Consider the following 17,500-nt stretch of genomic DNA (forward strand, 5'->3'; position numbering starts at 1 on the left):
CAAGATATTCGCCAAAGCGCGTCTAAAAAGAAAAAGAAGCATACTGATAGAAGAGGTCAGAATTATTGAGGAAAAGCTAAGAACAGCCATTGCTGTCGCTCAGACCAAACAAATTAGAATGACTTTCAAGCAATTAAATTTTCGTAGAAATCCTTAATTGCAATGAAACTGCTGGCAATATAATTTTCTCTGCGCCCTACATATGATCGTCTACCATAAGCGACCAACCTAAATGTATGGGGATGTACCGATTCAGACCTGCGTTTTTCATGAATAGTGCATTTTATTAATGATTCATTTGTTGGCATTTTTAACAGGTCAACCTGTACAACTCGAAAATATAGAGGAAATGGACTTGCTGATAATAGGGAATACTGCTACTACATAACAGATAAAATACTGTGTAAATTTATTTGTACCTGGCCTTCTCTGCTAATTGCATAAGACTTTTTTTCACGGTCATCGCTAAGACAACGAGAGTATGCTAGTCCATAAAGGAAAGAGTTCGGTTCAGAAATCCGTGCCAATTTCCGAGTTCGACAAAATATCTGAAGAATCTCAAAGTTACATCGACCGAAACGGTAAAAAGAATTGTTCCTTTTACTTTCTGATTTCAAGGGTGATCATAGTAGCTTGCGCTATGTACTGTCTACGTGCCTGAAATCGCTTTAGATGTAAACATGGGGACATAAAACTGATGGAACAAGCCTGAAAGAACTGCGCACATTGTTGATGTCACAGTCCCAAATGATTTCGGCCTTAACAGAGCTGAACGGGAAAAGATAACAAAATATCAGGACATAAAAGATGATCTAAAAACAACATGGTCTCTGAAAGAAATAAACATTATACCGGTTGTGATAGGAGCCGCCTGTATTAATAAAAAAGAATCTTCATAAATACTTAGAAGCAATCCCTGGAAGACCAAGCTGTAACGAGATACAAATGTTATATTTTTAACGAGTCGCTTATTATTAGTAAAGATAAAAATGTATGTTATTTTGTTGTTCATGTTATAAGTAAGAATAATTGTCTTAAGAGAGATGAGACAGTCTTAGGAGTGTTCATGTTGTAAGTGATGGAGATTGGGACATTAACATTAACATTGTTAGAGAAGAGATGTGGACATTAACACGTAGATATAAAGAGAGAGTGTGCATATAAATAAGCTTTGAGAGGTGATTCGCTATCTAGATAGATAGACCGATAATTGAGAAATTTGCATTTATGCCGATGGATTGACAGGTTGGCATTTATGCTTTGACAGTTCGTACGAACGGGAGTGTTTGTATAACATAAATAGACACATATACTTTCTAACACATATATTTTTTAGATGATGAATTTCAAATAGTTTGTACACATAAATAGACAATACCTTTTTCATGTAATGATGGACACAGGAGACGGAGTTATAAAAACACATTGAACATTTATTCTTCCACTTGAACCGGTTGGTGGCTTTGCGTTCAGGAATTCAAAGGTTCACATTCTATCGTTTCAAAAGTGATCGTCTCGCTTCTAGACGATTGAAACCCATGTCTGCACCCAGACTATCGTCTGTCGATCTCAAACTCCCTCTGAGCTTCTCACTAACTTACTCTAACTAACTAACTCTCACTTCCTATATTGAGAAATCCATGCATGTTCGGCCGCCTGACCAAACTCACGTGTCACCAACGTGCGCGACTTGCACGTTTCCGACATTCTGATTTCCCAATAACCTATTTTTCTTTTGTTGTTTCCACAAAGGAATTCAACCTGCATATCTAATTTATTTAACCCATATTTTATTATCCACATTCTTTTAACTATGAATAGTTTATTTATTATTTATTTCATCAGAATTAACAATTTACTGGACATTCCATTTAAACCTATTGTCCTTTAAAACTTATATCCAAGATTCGATTTCTGCTTTCTCTCATTTTATTTTCATTTTAAGTAATCTCTCTATTTTTATACTTACATGAAAAGGGGACAGCCCTTATCATGTAACACAAATAGCAGCCATAAAGGGAACAGCATCTATTCTTAAAAGAGCCCTCAGATATAAATTTAAATCATAACAGAATCAAGTGTTAGCTCCAGGAGGGAGCCCTTTGATATCTTAAAACTTACTGAAGTAAAAATTAAAAAAAAAAATGAAAATAATGGTGGAGTTGTTGAAAGCGCAAAACAGCAAATAAGCAAGCTGTTTGAGTCAACGAATTCAGTTTCACAAAGAAGATGAATGCCCTGTGGGAAAGCAAAAACATCTAATGTGAATTTGCTGTTTAATGGAACTAATGATTGGAAATTACACTGGATCTCACAACATATCTACAATTTTCAGTTCACCCGAACAAAAAAACAATCATCCAGATACTGTAGCACGGACCGATACAAATTGGAGTGTCCTCTTCGTTGAATTGACCATTCCCGAGAAGGAAAACCAAGGGGAGGCACACGAACAAAAGAAAAATATATTAGGCAATGCATACCGACTGCGTAGTAAAGGATTTTATATGCCTTGTGATTTGAAATTTGATTATCGTGGATTTCTAAGACACTCGGTCGTTTCGTTTATTTTAAAAATAGTAATCACGGGATGCAACCTGAACGTTGCCTCTGATAACCTTAAGAACACAGTCCAATATAAGCAAGCTGGGTTTGCAAAAATTATTGCATGACAGTTTCAAGGAGAAAGAGTTATAATTGCCAGATTGAAAAAAAGTTTTATCGGAAAGAGACAATATTCCGTTTGAAATAGTTGTGTTCCCTATTCAATTAGGATTTGATCTAACTATTCCGAAGTCTCAAGGACAGACTTCACAGAAATTTTAAACTTGTCTTTCAGCATGACCATTAATATGATGCCCGTTGCGGAGTTGAGGGATAAGATGACTAAAATGTATTTTTAAATCACTCAAATTGTACAGGAAATTCTGAAAATATGAGTATTGTCTTAAAGGTTTTATTAACCTTAATACTAACATATAAATTAAATATTTATTTAATCTAACGGATGATAAGAATTCTCGTAACTAATATATTTAAATAAACCTGAAGAATATAGTCCAGACAAGAAACTGTATTCATATATTCAAATAAGATAAATCTATTATTATCATGAACATTGCGACTCAAAAATGCCATGCATTGTCACTTCATACAAATTTACAATCCTGGTCATACTCCTAGTATATCTTCCGTTTATTTCTGACTTGGCTGCTAAGTTTTAATAATGAATATCCAACAGCCGCCTTTCAAGGACGTGTAGATACACTAGTATACGGATCATTAGCAAAAGATGTGATCTTGCATGTGTTTCACAGTTAAACTTACATATATTTATCTGTGGTGTTATCGTAAATAATCTGAAGAGGGTTGCGTCATAGAGACTGGCATTTTTTATCGTCGCATCTATCTTTGCTTATCTTTAAATTGCAATAAAGCAGAGATTGGACATTTATGACGAACTTGGCGGACAAATTAGACATAAACCGTACGAAATAGGCTTGAATTACAGTAAGGCTTGTGCATTATATTATCGATTCATTTAATAGCATTTTTGGTAGGTCAACCTGTATAACCCGACAGCATAGAAGGAATAGACTTGCTGATAATAAGAAACAATGGTATAACATTTTTTATTGTTTCTGAAATTTTGAGATGAGGACTAGTATTATTTCGGATAATTCAGAATGCTGTTCTCATGTGTCATTTTTGCGTGTTGGTCGATGGAAACCACCGTAATAAAGACCCGTAACATAACGGATAAAATACTATGTAAAGTTATTTGTACGTGACCCCCTCTGAAGGATGATGCTTCAGTCTACAGTGCGAGAAGCATTCAGAATTTAATTTCCTGATTGCTTAAGATTTTAACACTGTCATGGCTAAGGAAACGAGAGTATGCTACTCCACAAATTTACTCAAGAGTTCGGTTCCAAATTCCGTGCGGATTTCCGAGTTCGACGAGATATCTGAAGAACCTGAAAGGTTACATTTCTTTTGTGGATCACATCAAGAAGTAACAGCGGCCCCCCAAACACGTGGTTAGAAACCCAACAATCCTTAAAGGTCACAATCCTACTTCTCAATTTAAATAGCCTATCTTCTCCATTTGCATGTGTGTGGCGATATTTCGCGAGACCACAGCCTATAAAGCCACAGACGCCATCTTTAATTTGTCTCTTTATCGCCCGAGTTTGCCCAATACATACACATGGCCCGACTTGTGTTTCCTTAACTTAAGAAAATAGTTACATTGACCGAAACGGCAAAAAGAGTAGTTTCTTTTTTTGTTCTGATTCTGTTGTTTATATTGTTCTCCACAAGTCTTTGTAGACTCGTTTAATTGTGGGAGGAACAGTGCGAGGTTTGCCAACATTTATAATGGAAACTACTCTTATTGAACGGACATCATTCGAACTTGGCACGTTATTATCCACTTCGAATCAATAATAACGCATATTCAGGTCAACCACGTGAAGAATTCCGACAAGCATTAGAGGAAGTGACAATAGGAAAGCGATGGATTCGAACTTGTCACAGTTAGAATATCGATGCACATCATTATCTCGCCATTTCCCACATCTCAAAATGTATTTATCATATATTAAGCCTGGTTTGGTATAAAACATACGTGGATAGATTATTCTAATCAAAATCCATACGAAGCACTTGAACGAAAAACTAAAAGTAAACTAACAAATGAAAACAGATAAATCGAAGTAATCACTAGATAAATATTCACCGAACTTCAAATCTAAAACTCAATCGTTGGTAATTTTTCAACCGTTACTAAAAGAGACTGGACATATAGAGATTACACTAGAATGATTAATGACATTTTTTTCATTGATGTTCTTTCGTTTTTATCTGTATTTATGATTGAATACGCATGCAATCTGCATTGGCTATACATTTAATTCCATGTCATAGTAACCTTAACCACAGTTCGGATTTGTTGCTGAAAGGGTTTAACAAGTAGATCACAGTCACATTAAGCTCGTTTTTTTCTTAGACTAGGTATGGTCATATATTTAAGACATTTGTTGTGATTACGCTGTATTTCAATATTTATATCGTGCGGATTCTTTGATTTTATGTTAGGATTTCACTAGATGTTTTACTTCACTTGTGAAAACGTAGAATATTGATAGTCTAATATATAAAAGGAAAATGCATGTTTGTATACACAGAAAACACCTGAAAAATACACAAACACTCAACAAACTGTTTTATTATAATCTGCACAATCCGTTATGTTATCTAATTCCCTTATGCCTACTCAAGTTGTGTGTATGTGCACGTCCAGGGAGGAATTGTGCGAGTGACGAAGAAAATTGTATTGGAAAATTAGCGAGGAATACGGGAGATTGAAAGGACAAAGGTAAAAGTTATGTGACACTTTTGTCTTAGATGATGCCGGATAGCGCTTCTAGAAATATTATAAGAGTATCTGTGCATGTTTAGTCTTTAGGTTAGTTTAGGTTTTGTCAGTTACGGCAGTGATATTTCTAACACGTTTTATCCTAAGAAATACGATAGTGTCTGTGTGTTTAATGTGTACTTGTTATAAAACAGCCCCTGTTTCTTTGGAAAGCACTCTTTTGTATATAAGTTTGTCTGCTCATTTAATAAAAGGTATCCGTTATCATTATATATAAAAAATCACAATCGTATCCGAAAAAAAAAACTTTATTTATTATACACCATTATGCTAAAACAAGCACCGATATTTATTTTAGTATAATTTCTTGCATATCATAAATATGGATACTTTTGAGATGAGGAAACACGATTGTACAATGGTCTTAGTCGCTAGTCTGGAAAGAATTTAATTCACTTGAATTTTTGTGAATATCTTTATTTATTTCTGCCTTGTTTCGTTTTAATATTCTTGAATGTAAAGTCTTTCTTTGAACAGAAAAATCATCCAAAATCTATGACGAAACAAATAACTATCGTAGATATTAGAAAATTATCAGGTTGCAAAAATTAAACGTATTTGTCTCAAGCAAAACTTGATAGCAGCAATCGATCCAGAAGCTTAGAATTGTAAGGAATTTAGGTAAAGAATTAATCCAAACACTGCTTTCCTCGTGTCAAGATAAAAATGCAGTGACATAAGAATACAGAGATTTAGTACACAGACATGAAAGAAAAGAATAAACCTCCATAGAAACAGTTTATTCCAATAAACCTAAGTTATAGAACAAAAAAAAAGAAAGAAATGGTCACTAATTTAATAACTAATACTTGCTTGATATTCCCTTTGCTGTTTTAATGCTAGGGCACTTTTAGATATGGCATGATATTAATTTGACGAATATCATCTTGAGAAATATTTTTCCATGTCTGACGCAAGGGTTCGAAGATGTCTTCCTTTTCTATTATCGAAGGTTCCGGTCTAATATGCAATAAAGGTTTTCAATTGGATTCATATCCGGGGATGACTTGGCCATGGAAGTTTATTAACCCCATTTTAACTTAACCAATGCTGTGTCGTCCTAGCAGAGTGACAATGAGCTCCGTTTTTTTTTTAAATAGGAAGTTAAGTTGGTTCATTTTACCACTTGATAATTTTAGTAGGAGTCCTTCATGTAATATTAAGACATATTTAGCAGAATTGATTTTCCCTCGCACTTCTCCAGGTCTGAGAGACCATCACTCCAAATTGCATCCCATACCATAACCGAGAGACCCCCTCATGTTTTAGCGCTGGCTGCAGTCGTTTTAAGTAAAACTCTTGTTGAGGGAGCCTCCATACTCATGCCCTTCCCCTTTCAGGAAATGATGAAAATCGTGACTCATCAGAGAAAATGACATTGATGTAAAAGGTCATAGGTTCCTTCATGCTCTCACAAGCCAGCATTTTCTGAGCGGGATATTGGCAGAACGAAGAAGAGCTTTCCTTTTCGCAGCCGTAACGTAGTAGCCACGCATGTTAATATACCTGACAGCTGTTCTGGGACTGACACCAGCTTGTCTTTGAATATCAGAGGCTTTGCACCGAGGATCATATTCAGCATATTGTTTCAGCAGACGCAAGGTCCTTTCAGGAAGCCCGGGCCGACCTGAATGAGGTTTTGTGCATTCTTTGTCCTTTCTTGTAAATTGTACGATCACTATTTGTAGTAGAACGTAGTATTGAAAGATTTCCTGCTATTTTACATTGATTAATACCATCTTCATGTTGGACCATGATTCAACCTCAAAGAAATTCTAATAGATCTGATGCTCCCTTAGGTCCTGGTATGCTTCAATGTTTTTGGATAGAATTTTAATAAGCTTCTCTAAGTTATTTCGGCACTATTCTTATCTGCAAATATAAATATGCATGTATGAAAAATATTTAACTTAGTGTCCATTTTTTCTGTCACGTTTGCGTATATTTCATGCAGCGATTCTAGTATCTGATTTGTAAGATGATCCAATTTTTGTGATCATGCCTAACACAATTATACCAAAACTATTGCAGTAACACAATTGAAGACGAATACAGAGGCTTATTTCTTAAATAAGCATTTATAATGAAACAATTAAATGTAAGCTGATATTTAGACACCCCCCCTTTCATGAATGTACATGTCAAACTTTGGGAATTATCAAAATAACATCATTAATTTCCGATTTATTTTCTCAAACTCAAAATCAAAAATATTATAGCGAACATAATCCATATATGAAGTTTTGTCTACCATTTTCTCCATTTGTCATCAATTGCTTTTATGCTACAATCTAAATATCTCTATAAAAATATACGGCATAATCACGTTGATACACCGATTTTCGTCAGATCACCGAAGTTAAGTAACGGTGAGCCTGGTTATTACCAGATGGGTGACCCTTTGGGATTTCTAGGTTCTCGGCTTATCTAGGCATTTGTTTCCAGTCTACTTGTACATACACTTCACTTGGCACTGGTATTTAACAATGTCGAGTAAGGAGAGCTGTTGTTTGGAGATTGCGAACCATCTGCCTCAATAATTTCACGCGCAGGTCCCACTCACTCCTTTTGCCGCTTCGGCGGCACGGGGGTGCAAAGATCAAAGTGTAGTATCTGTTCCGACAGATACTGCAAAGCTAAGACTAGCAAAGACCATATGTGGGGGTAACCCCACATATCTGAACTTGGTCAAGGTAGGGATCACCCTACGACCACAGTTACTATCCAGCTCCCATTTCCCACCTCTCGGGAGCAGGATCCCCCTTTCCCTCCCCCCTCCCTCCATCTCCACATTAAAAAACGGCCTTGTGCCTAATTTGCTCAGTGGGGAAGCAAATAAATAATCCCTTTCGAGGGTATCCGTAGTTTGCTAAAGACTGAAGACGTCTTCTCTCTCTCTCTTTCTCTCTCTCTCTCTTTCTCTCTCTCTCTTTCTTTTTCTTCTTTACAATATAAATATCCAATTCCGAGTCGCCAATTCCTGCAGATCGTTTCACAGCATTCCTTACAACATAAAAAACTCATCTAGATTTCAAAAAATACTTTATCCGATTCGGAATATGTTTCGAATGGACGCCATTTTTGTTAGTAGTATCAAATGTAAATCAGATAAGACGATGTATTTATTAGTATCAATTTAATAATAATAATTTATACAAAACTATTGCATGGGTATATCAATATGCACGATAAGCTATTATATTTTTCATCCTTTATTATTCTCTATATATATTTGCATGTCTTTATTTTTTACTTATCGCCTGCGACGCATTGCCATAGCTTTTTTTTACAGCAGTACTTGAGTTATTATTTTTCTCTGACAGGTCGTGGCAAATTATTACGGCAAGACGAAAGAGTACGAACCGGTAAAGGATAAAAAGATTCACTGGCCAGGAAAAGTACAGCGACCGCCACCTGACACACCGAAATGCGGATTTGATGGTTCTAAATGTCCACCAGATAGTAAGACAAATTGATTATTAATTCATTTTTTCATTTATTTTACTTTGTAAAATAACTTAGATTTACCTAAACACAACACATTGCTACTAAGAGTGAGAGTGCTACGTAAAAAGCCAGATTTATTGGTATATCCTAAGTTGGGATTTTTTTTTTTTTTTTACATTATATTTACATTTCTGACTATTAGTAAAGTTGGATAAAAATGCAAGGAGGAAATTCCGAACGCGAGCAGTTCGAGTAAAGAAGATATTAAACGAGAATTTCCGTTAGAAATGTAGAACTTGTCAGGTTGGTCTGTGATATTTACGTTGAAGGGCAGTATATGTGCAGACAGTTTTCGGAGCTCAAAAAAAAAAAAAATAAAAGTAAGTTTAAAAACAGAGGTCCACAAGCGAAAATATTTTATTTTATTAAGTGGATTCTTCGAATTACTGTTCTCATCTTGATCATTTTCACAACGTTTCGGCCGATGTGACATCTGACCTTCTTCAGATATATCTTGTCGAATTCGAGAAATTTTTTTTCTAACTCGAGAATTTGGACGGAATTTCAAACGATAACTGTTATTTAGTTAACTGTATAAAAGTTCCCAAGTAAAGTATTTTTCGATCGCCCACACTGAGAATTGAAATTTCAACCTTCAGGAGAATATAATATTTACAATTGATTTTTCTAAGTACTCTAACCACTGCGCCAGGGGGTCCTGGCGGACCAGTGAAAAGTCGTCCGAATAATCCAAATAATGTGATTAACCAATCCTCATCTCAAAAATTCAGAAACATAATATTTTTCTCTATCACCAACTTTTGAAAAAGAAATAATATAATAATAAGCTAAGACATTTCATGTTCGTGCGTACGTTATCACTTTCACACACCTTAGCAAATTTTAAAATGAATTGTACTGAACTCAAATTTTTCCAGTCACGTTGAGTAAATAGTTGACAAATATATTTAAGGTAATAAGACAGAATACATTTTAATAAATATATTTGTATTTGAATTATTTGCACTGTTTTTCTCATCTCGAGAGCCCGCACGTCTCGAGGGTCTGCATGTAACCTCCGATGCATTTTAGGCATATCTTGTCAAACTGAAGATTTTATTTTTGTTAAAGTCTAAAATCTGCTTGGAATTTCGAACTTATTACTTATATAATTGGTAGTATGTTCTTGTTCCGTCAGCCTTGATCGAGTAAAAGTCTGCAACAATTCGCAATTGCATTCTTTTTATAGCTTGGATTCAGCATTGAAACTTGCATCTTCATAAGAGTTTTGACTTCGAATATGAACATTATTAACACTAAATTATACACATTGATTTAGAAATTACTTGAATTTCAACGGAGTGTTACTCAGAGAAATTATTCTTGATTTGATTTTTTTTCTTTTTGTATTTTCTCTAACTTTCGAAACAAACGTCAAATATTTTGTCTAGACAACAGAAACAAAAAAGAACCCAATAAAATCTCAATATTAAGCAACATAAAACGGGTGTTCTTCGTAGCACGATTAATATAATGAACATAATTCCCAGGTGGAAGTATATTCAAGCATTTAAAATATAACAAGATATTTTAAATTACTCTTTCATTTCAGTGTTTATTTTTCGCTTTACTGTCCGTTATATAACGAAAGCAACATATACAACATATAAAGCAATATATAAAAGAACATATAAAGCAACATATAAAAGAACATATAAAGCAACATATAAAAGAAAATATAAAGCATATAAAACAACATATAAAGCATATAAAACAACATAGAAAACATATAAAGCAATATATAAAGTAACATAAAACAACATATAAAACATATTAAGCAATATATAAAACAACATATAAAACAAAAATGTTTAACTTCCTAAGAACGTTAAATTCAATAAATCGCAGTTTAAAATCTTCCTAAGCCAATTTACCGCTAGAAAATTCCCAACTACAAAATGAAATTCAATTATATAACATGGAGAAAACAAGTAACGTCAACTTAAATTGTTAAATAAAAAATGAGGAGCATCAGTTCTTCACCATATAAGTGTTTTGGAGATTAAAAACAAGACAGCTGTTTAATTAATAGCTATCCAGAGGAAAATACCGCTTCCTTAATAATAAAATATAGACCGATCTATCTATTATTTCAGTAATATAAAAACAATGGTTATATTATTTTCATATAATGGAAAACTATTAAAAACCATGACTCAGTTTTTTTATTGGCGATCTCTCATATAAGTCGTAATTTTGTAGACTGATTCTTCCATCCACGAGAATTGACCAAACGGCGGCTTCCCATGCCGATGGAATTGCGATATGTAGATGATATACAATTCATTTACTCTGCACAAATGACAAATCTTTAAATACATCGTCAGCTAAAATGATAGTAAATATTCGTCAACAGTGGATTCTTTGATAAAGCATGGAAATGAATATTCCTGTTTAAAGCACAACTGAACCATAATATTATACTTTTGCTTTTTAAAATTTATATATATATATATAGATATATATATATATATATATATATATTATCGAGCACTATCTAAAAGCCCCGTTGTATTCATGAGTTACTACTTTTGAACCTGTCAAAACGGAATTTATAAATTTGTATATATGTATATATATATATATATATATATATATATATATATATATATATATACATTATATAATTATATATATATTTATATATATAATTATATATTTATATATAATTATATATATATTTATATATATAATTATATATTTATATATAATTATATATATATTTATATATATATAATTATATATATATTTATATATATATATATAATTATATATATTTATATATATATATATATATATTTATATATATATATATATAATTATATATATTTATATATATAATTATATATATTTATATATATATATACTTTTATATATTTATATATATATTTATTTTTTATATATTTATATATATATATATAATTATATATATATATATATATATATATATATATATATATATATATATTAGGTTCATAAGTCAGCGAGACATGGAAAATAACAATTAAAAGATGTATAAGTATTTAAATGTCATACAGTAAGGGCGTTAATGAAAAGTATATAAAAATTCAAATCCAGATTGCATGGTAAAATCCGAAATTGAATGCCTTTGATAGCAGTGTGTTAAAATATAATCACAGGTTTCCATACCAGTTGATTGTTAGATAATTTTTTTCTGAAGTGTGTGTGTATATATATATATATATATATATATATATATATATATATATATATATATATATATATGCTAACAAATGCTGCTCTACACTCTAATATACACTATAATGTATTGTGACCTAAGTCACTGTGTGGAGCGATGTGAGTTTTCCTACTAGTGCACCGCAATGGATTCCTTACTATAACGTATTCTCAATGGATTAAGTTTAAAAAAATGGTTACTTTATCGATTTCGATGTTAATTAAAGTAATGGAAAAGTGAAACATTCGCTTATCCACATTCAATCTAACGTAACACTAATCCCCCTTCTAGTATTTATCTTTGTTCGGAAATCATACTATTACTACTAATATATTACTAAGGCACTATCTTTTAATGCTCATTTAAAGTTGGGAGCGTCGGGCTGCATAAATCCGATCATGATAATACCATCCTTCTAGAAATTAACTCCCCAATTTCAGTATTTTTCTTTATTCATAAAATCATCCTCACAAACATTTCCTCATATTTTAGAGGAGTAATGGAGTATTTATTTTGTTGTAATGAGACCTTCATCCCACGTATTACCTCCTTACTAGAGAGGCTGCATAGTTTCATTCCGTTTATCTTGATACCATCATCCCAAGCATTACTCCCTCTTTTTGCAGGCAGTGAAGTATATGTTCATTTCTTACTATACAATGTTGCTGTCTAGCAAACATATGTGGCAGGGTGTAGCATATATTATCCTTTATATACAATACCTGGTATTAAAGTAACGTACACAAATTCTATTATCAATAAACTAATTATATGTTCATACGTCTATATTAATAGTGCATTATTTATTGGCGCAAATTTTGTGTATTAAGTATATAATATTTTTGCATTTCACAATCATGGACACATAAGATATGAAATCATATAATAATAACAGTATGCAACTGTCTACAATTTTACGGTATAATCACGTTGATCACCGAATTTAAGCAGCGTTGAACCTGGTCAGTACTAAATGGGTGATCATTTGAGATTTGCAGATGCTGTATGATAACTCTGCTTATCTCGGCATTGCTTCCAGTCGTCCTGGATTCCCCTTGCCAGTGGACTCAAGCAGTACCGATTCAGGAGAGGTGTGGTTGGGGATTCCGCAACCCTTTCTTTACAATTATAGACGCAGCTGATCCTACAGGGGGTAACCTTTGTCTTTTAGACTAAATGAAGGCTGTGTTTATTTGCTTCCCCACTGGGCAAATTAGGCATGAAGCCGTTTTTTAATGTGGAGAGGGGGGAGGGGAAGGGAAAAGGGGAGCAGCTCCCGAGAGGTGGGAAATAGGAGCTGGATAGTGAAAGGCTCTTGGTATATAATGTTGCCTCTACATGGACCAAAAGGCCATTGCCACAAGGACAATAGTCTTTGATTGCAGCATCTGTCGGAACAGATGGTATTTATTTGCTCCCCCACCGAGCAAATTAGGCACAAGGCCGATTTTTAATGTGAGGAGTGAAGGGAGGGGGAAGGGAAAAAGGGGACCAGCTCCCGAAAGGTGTGAAATGGGAGCTGGTTAATGGTTAGGCATGTGGGGTTGCCCCCACATCTGGTCTTTGCTAGTCATAGCTAGTCATAGCTTGCAGCATTTGTCGGAACAGATACTACACTTTGATCTTGGCTGTATTCATTTGCTTCTCCACTGGGCAAATTAAGCACAAGGCCGCTTTTTAATATGAAAAGAGAGGGGGAGGGGGATCAGCTTCCCAGGGAGCAGGGAAGCTGGATAGTGAAAAATGGTATTAAGGGTTTCCTTTACATTGACCAATAACTGATTGCTACAAGAGCAATGGTTTTATATGTGAGGTTGCCCCCACCACATATGGTCTTTGCTTGCAGCATCTGCTGGAACAGATACTACACTTTGATCTTGGCCCGAAGGCGGGATTTATTTGCTTCACCACTGAGCAAATTAGGCACAAGGCCGTTTTTTAATGTGGAGTGAGATGGGGAGGGGGAAGAGAAAAGGGGACGAGCTCCAGAGTTGGGAAATGGGAGCTTGATAGTGAGAGCCAGCTGGTATGTAGGCCTGCCTCTACATGGACCAGAAGATTGCCACGAGGGCAATGGTCCTTGATTGCAGCATCTGCCGGAACAGATACTACACTTTGAGATATTAATTTTTTTTATTCACAGGAAGAAAATACAATTGGGAAAATGAACAAAAAACTTAGGCACAAGGCCAATTTAAAAAGAGGGGTGATGGTGAGGTTGGTTGATTAATCTCGTCTCTATTCGAAATTTTAAAAGATTTTTCTCTCGGCCAGCATCTTTTATCATAGTTACCCTTTTAAATTTGTGTGTGTGTGTGTGTGTGTGTGTGTGTGTGTGTGTGTGTGTGTGTGTGTGATGGGAGAGGGGGGGTCCTACTTAAACCCAATTTTTAAACATTTTTTATTTATATCAAAAAAACACAAAAAAGCTAACAATATTAATAAAATTTCATTTGTGTCGAGGTACATGGGAGGAAAAAAACAAAAAAGCTTTGATCTTGGCCCGAAGGCCAAAAAGGTTCCTATATTGAGGCTAATAATAATAACGATTGTCGATGTTTCATACATAAATAAAGCAATGTAGAATCGAAAAAGTATTATATATAGCGAAACTGAACGCAACTCCGTTGGTTCTACTGAGGTTAAAAAAATAGGACGTGCACAAGAACCACCGTCATTCGAACCCAGAATCCGTCCACTCCAAAGAAAAGAGAGATATGCAAATTGTGGTACTGCCGGGAATAAAAGTATGCATACAAGGGCGTTTTTTTTTTTTTTTTTTGCAAGAGCGATCGAACGTAATTGTGTGAAGAAGAAGAAGAGAAAAGAAGATTGCTTTGCTCACTCGGATTTACTTTTTTTTACGCGTCAGTGGGAAGAAAAAGAACGCCGGATTTTTTTTTTTTTTTTTTTTTTGCGTGTGCACAAAAGGTATTAGCCAATTTAAAACATAAATTTCAACTCTTCAGTATTTTTTTTTTTAGCAATTTTTTCTCACAAATACATTTGACATTTGCAATTTTCTGTCATTGTACTATATATAAAATAGGGTGCTAATGCTGAGACTGATCTGCGCTATTTTTTTTTAATCGTATTTCCACGTTTAATTAAAGTTGAATGATATGTATTTTTATTCAATTGTAAGATTAAAGTACAGAATAGGTACAAAACACCCTCCCCTCCCCATGTTAAGAATGACTTTTTAAATAAGAACGTTATTATTTCAGCACGGACCACTCTCTGAATGAATTCCTAAAATAGATATGTATGTTTATAAATAGATGTTAATTAATGTGTGCAGATGTGCATGTTCATAACTATTAGATGTTAATAAATATTCATGAAAGTTTAGTTACAGTGCAGTATTCTATTGAGCTTTTCTTAATGTATAACTAGGACATGACCTCGTTTAAAAATTCAAGTATTTGAGCTTTTTATTCTATTTTATTAATTGTGATTGCATAGAAATTTTAAATATACACTGATATTCGATTTTATCAGTTAAAATTGAGCCTTTAATCTTAAATATTTTAAAAAGCAAAATTCTCTGTATTTTGATCAGAATTGGAATGGAGTCTAAACCTTCGGATGAAACAAGTTTAACAACTTGCATATCATGAGAAAGTTAGATCGGTGGGCTGACCGTTTCATTTTTTACTTTGCAAAACGTTTGATGTTTTTGGCTCTGGTTTTATACGCCTTACTGACAGGAAGTGGCTTGTTGCAAGTTATTTATTTCTTCCAGGAGTGCCTTTGAAAAGTTTTCATGACGAGTTTACCTTTTTATTTTTGCTTGTGATAAATTATGTTAAGCGTCGGCCTCTTTAGGCGTCTGCGGTGTCATATTTTAATTCGGTGCTAATGCACTTACTGATCCGCGCTATTTTTTAAAATCGTATTTCCAAGTTTAATTCAAGTATGTTTTTTTTTAATCAATTGTAAGGTTAAAGTACAGAATAGGTACAAAACACCCTCCCCTCCCCATATTAAGAATGGCTTTTTAAAATAATAACGTGAATATTTCAGCACAGATTAAGTGCATGAGTAGCTCTAATTCTGAGGCATGTGTGATTCACGTGTGAACGTGATTTCATGGTATGCTTCCATCTTTCTCCTATTTAAAGCGGCTGAATACCGCATACTGAGTGTTTCGTTTTTTTTTTTTTTTTTTTTTTCATTCCGGCAGTGGGAGAGGTTGGACGCACATTAGTGATTCCGGACTTTAGAGGTCGCAACAGGTTGCCCTGTTGCAACTTTTTCCCTGTTTCGAGCCTCAGCAGAAGGAATTTTGCCATATCTTGCAACAGGTTGCTGTCGGTAATTTCTATACTTGATTGAATTATTTTCCGTGATGGCGCCTTCCTGGGTTGAATGCCTGCCGGCGCGTATTTCTTTCCTGGAAGGACCTTTAATATCGAGTTTATCAACATGCAGGTTAGGAGAAAATTTGATGCTATATACTTAAACACGCGTTCGAAACTCGGACTTTGGAGTCATTTTTTTTTTTTTTTTATGAACCTTCAAGTCGTTTTCAATGCGGAATTTAAAATGAAATCCTGTTGTATTGGAAAAAATTGTCGCTTTTAAACGAAAGAGTTCTTTTATGAAAGTATAATTCGAGTCGAATTTGTTTTGGAAAAAGGTCGGCGCTTTTAAAAGAACTTAGAATGCGATTCGGTCTACCTGTATGTAAGAAGTCGTTTTTTAATGATAAATTTAAAATTAAATTCGGTGTGCTTAGTCGGCGGGGGAGGGCTAGCTGTGTTTAGCCGAGTATTGTCGACTGGTTAGCGAGACTAGCGGGGGGGGGGATATCTTGCGTCGGCTGGTAAGCTGACTAGTAGGGGTTTAAATGTTAGGTGATCTTTAAGGCATTTACCTAGGGGCTTACATTCTGGAAAAAAGAAAAAGGAAATATATTCCAAGACTCCTTTTTCTTTTTTTGTATTGAGACGGGAATGTGAGAAATTGTTAAGCGTCGGCCTCTCTAGGCGTCTGCGGTTCCATCTTTTAATTCTTAGGAATGCGTGATTCACGTATAAACGTGATTTCACGTTATGCACCCCCCCCCGCTGCTTCCTATTTAAAGCGACTGAATACCGTATAGGCGTGTGCGTATGTGTGTTTTGTATTGGGCATTGGCATTACAGCAGTGGGAGAGGTTGGATGCACATTAGTGCTTCTAAACCTAAAAAGTCGCGACAGGGCAACCTGTTGCAACTTTCTCCCTTTTTCGAGCCTCAACAGAAGAAATTCGCCATATACTAGAGTTCATGCGCGCAGGTTTATAGTCTGTAGTTTATAATTTTGTATTAATTCCTGAGACTTAGGGTCGGGATTTAGCAATATTTCGC

The 17,500-nt window shown here is 34.4% G+C and overlaps 1 protein-coding gene across 4 annotated transcripts in view; it reads left to right on the forward strand.

Annotated features, from left to right (window-relative positions):
- The window catches only part of LOC145246048 (atrial natriuretic peptide receptor 1-like), a 1,646,502-nt gene that overhangs the window by 925,786 nt on the left and 703,216 nt on the right, over positions 1–17,500 (forward strand). For all 4 annotated transcript variants that reach the window (XM_080107889.1, XM_080107890.1, XM_080107891.1 and 1 more), the window contains one exon: positions 8,764–8,902. In XM_080107889.1, coding sequence (XP_079964015.1) covers positions 8,764–8,902 — 139 coding nt within the window. The remainder of the gene's footprint in view (positions 1–8,763; positions 8,903–17,500) is intronic.

This window comes from Euprymna scolopes, chromosome 23 (assembly GCF_053919585.1).
Source record: "Euprymna scolopes isolate OS-2025 chromosome 23, ASM5391958v1, whole genome shotgun sequence".
In the NCBI taxonomy this organism is placed as follows: Eukaryota; Metazoa; Mollusca; class Cephalopoda; order Sepiida; family Sepiolidae; genus Euprymna; species Euprymna scolopes.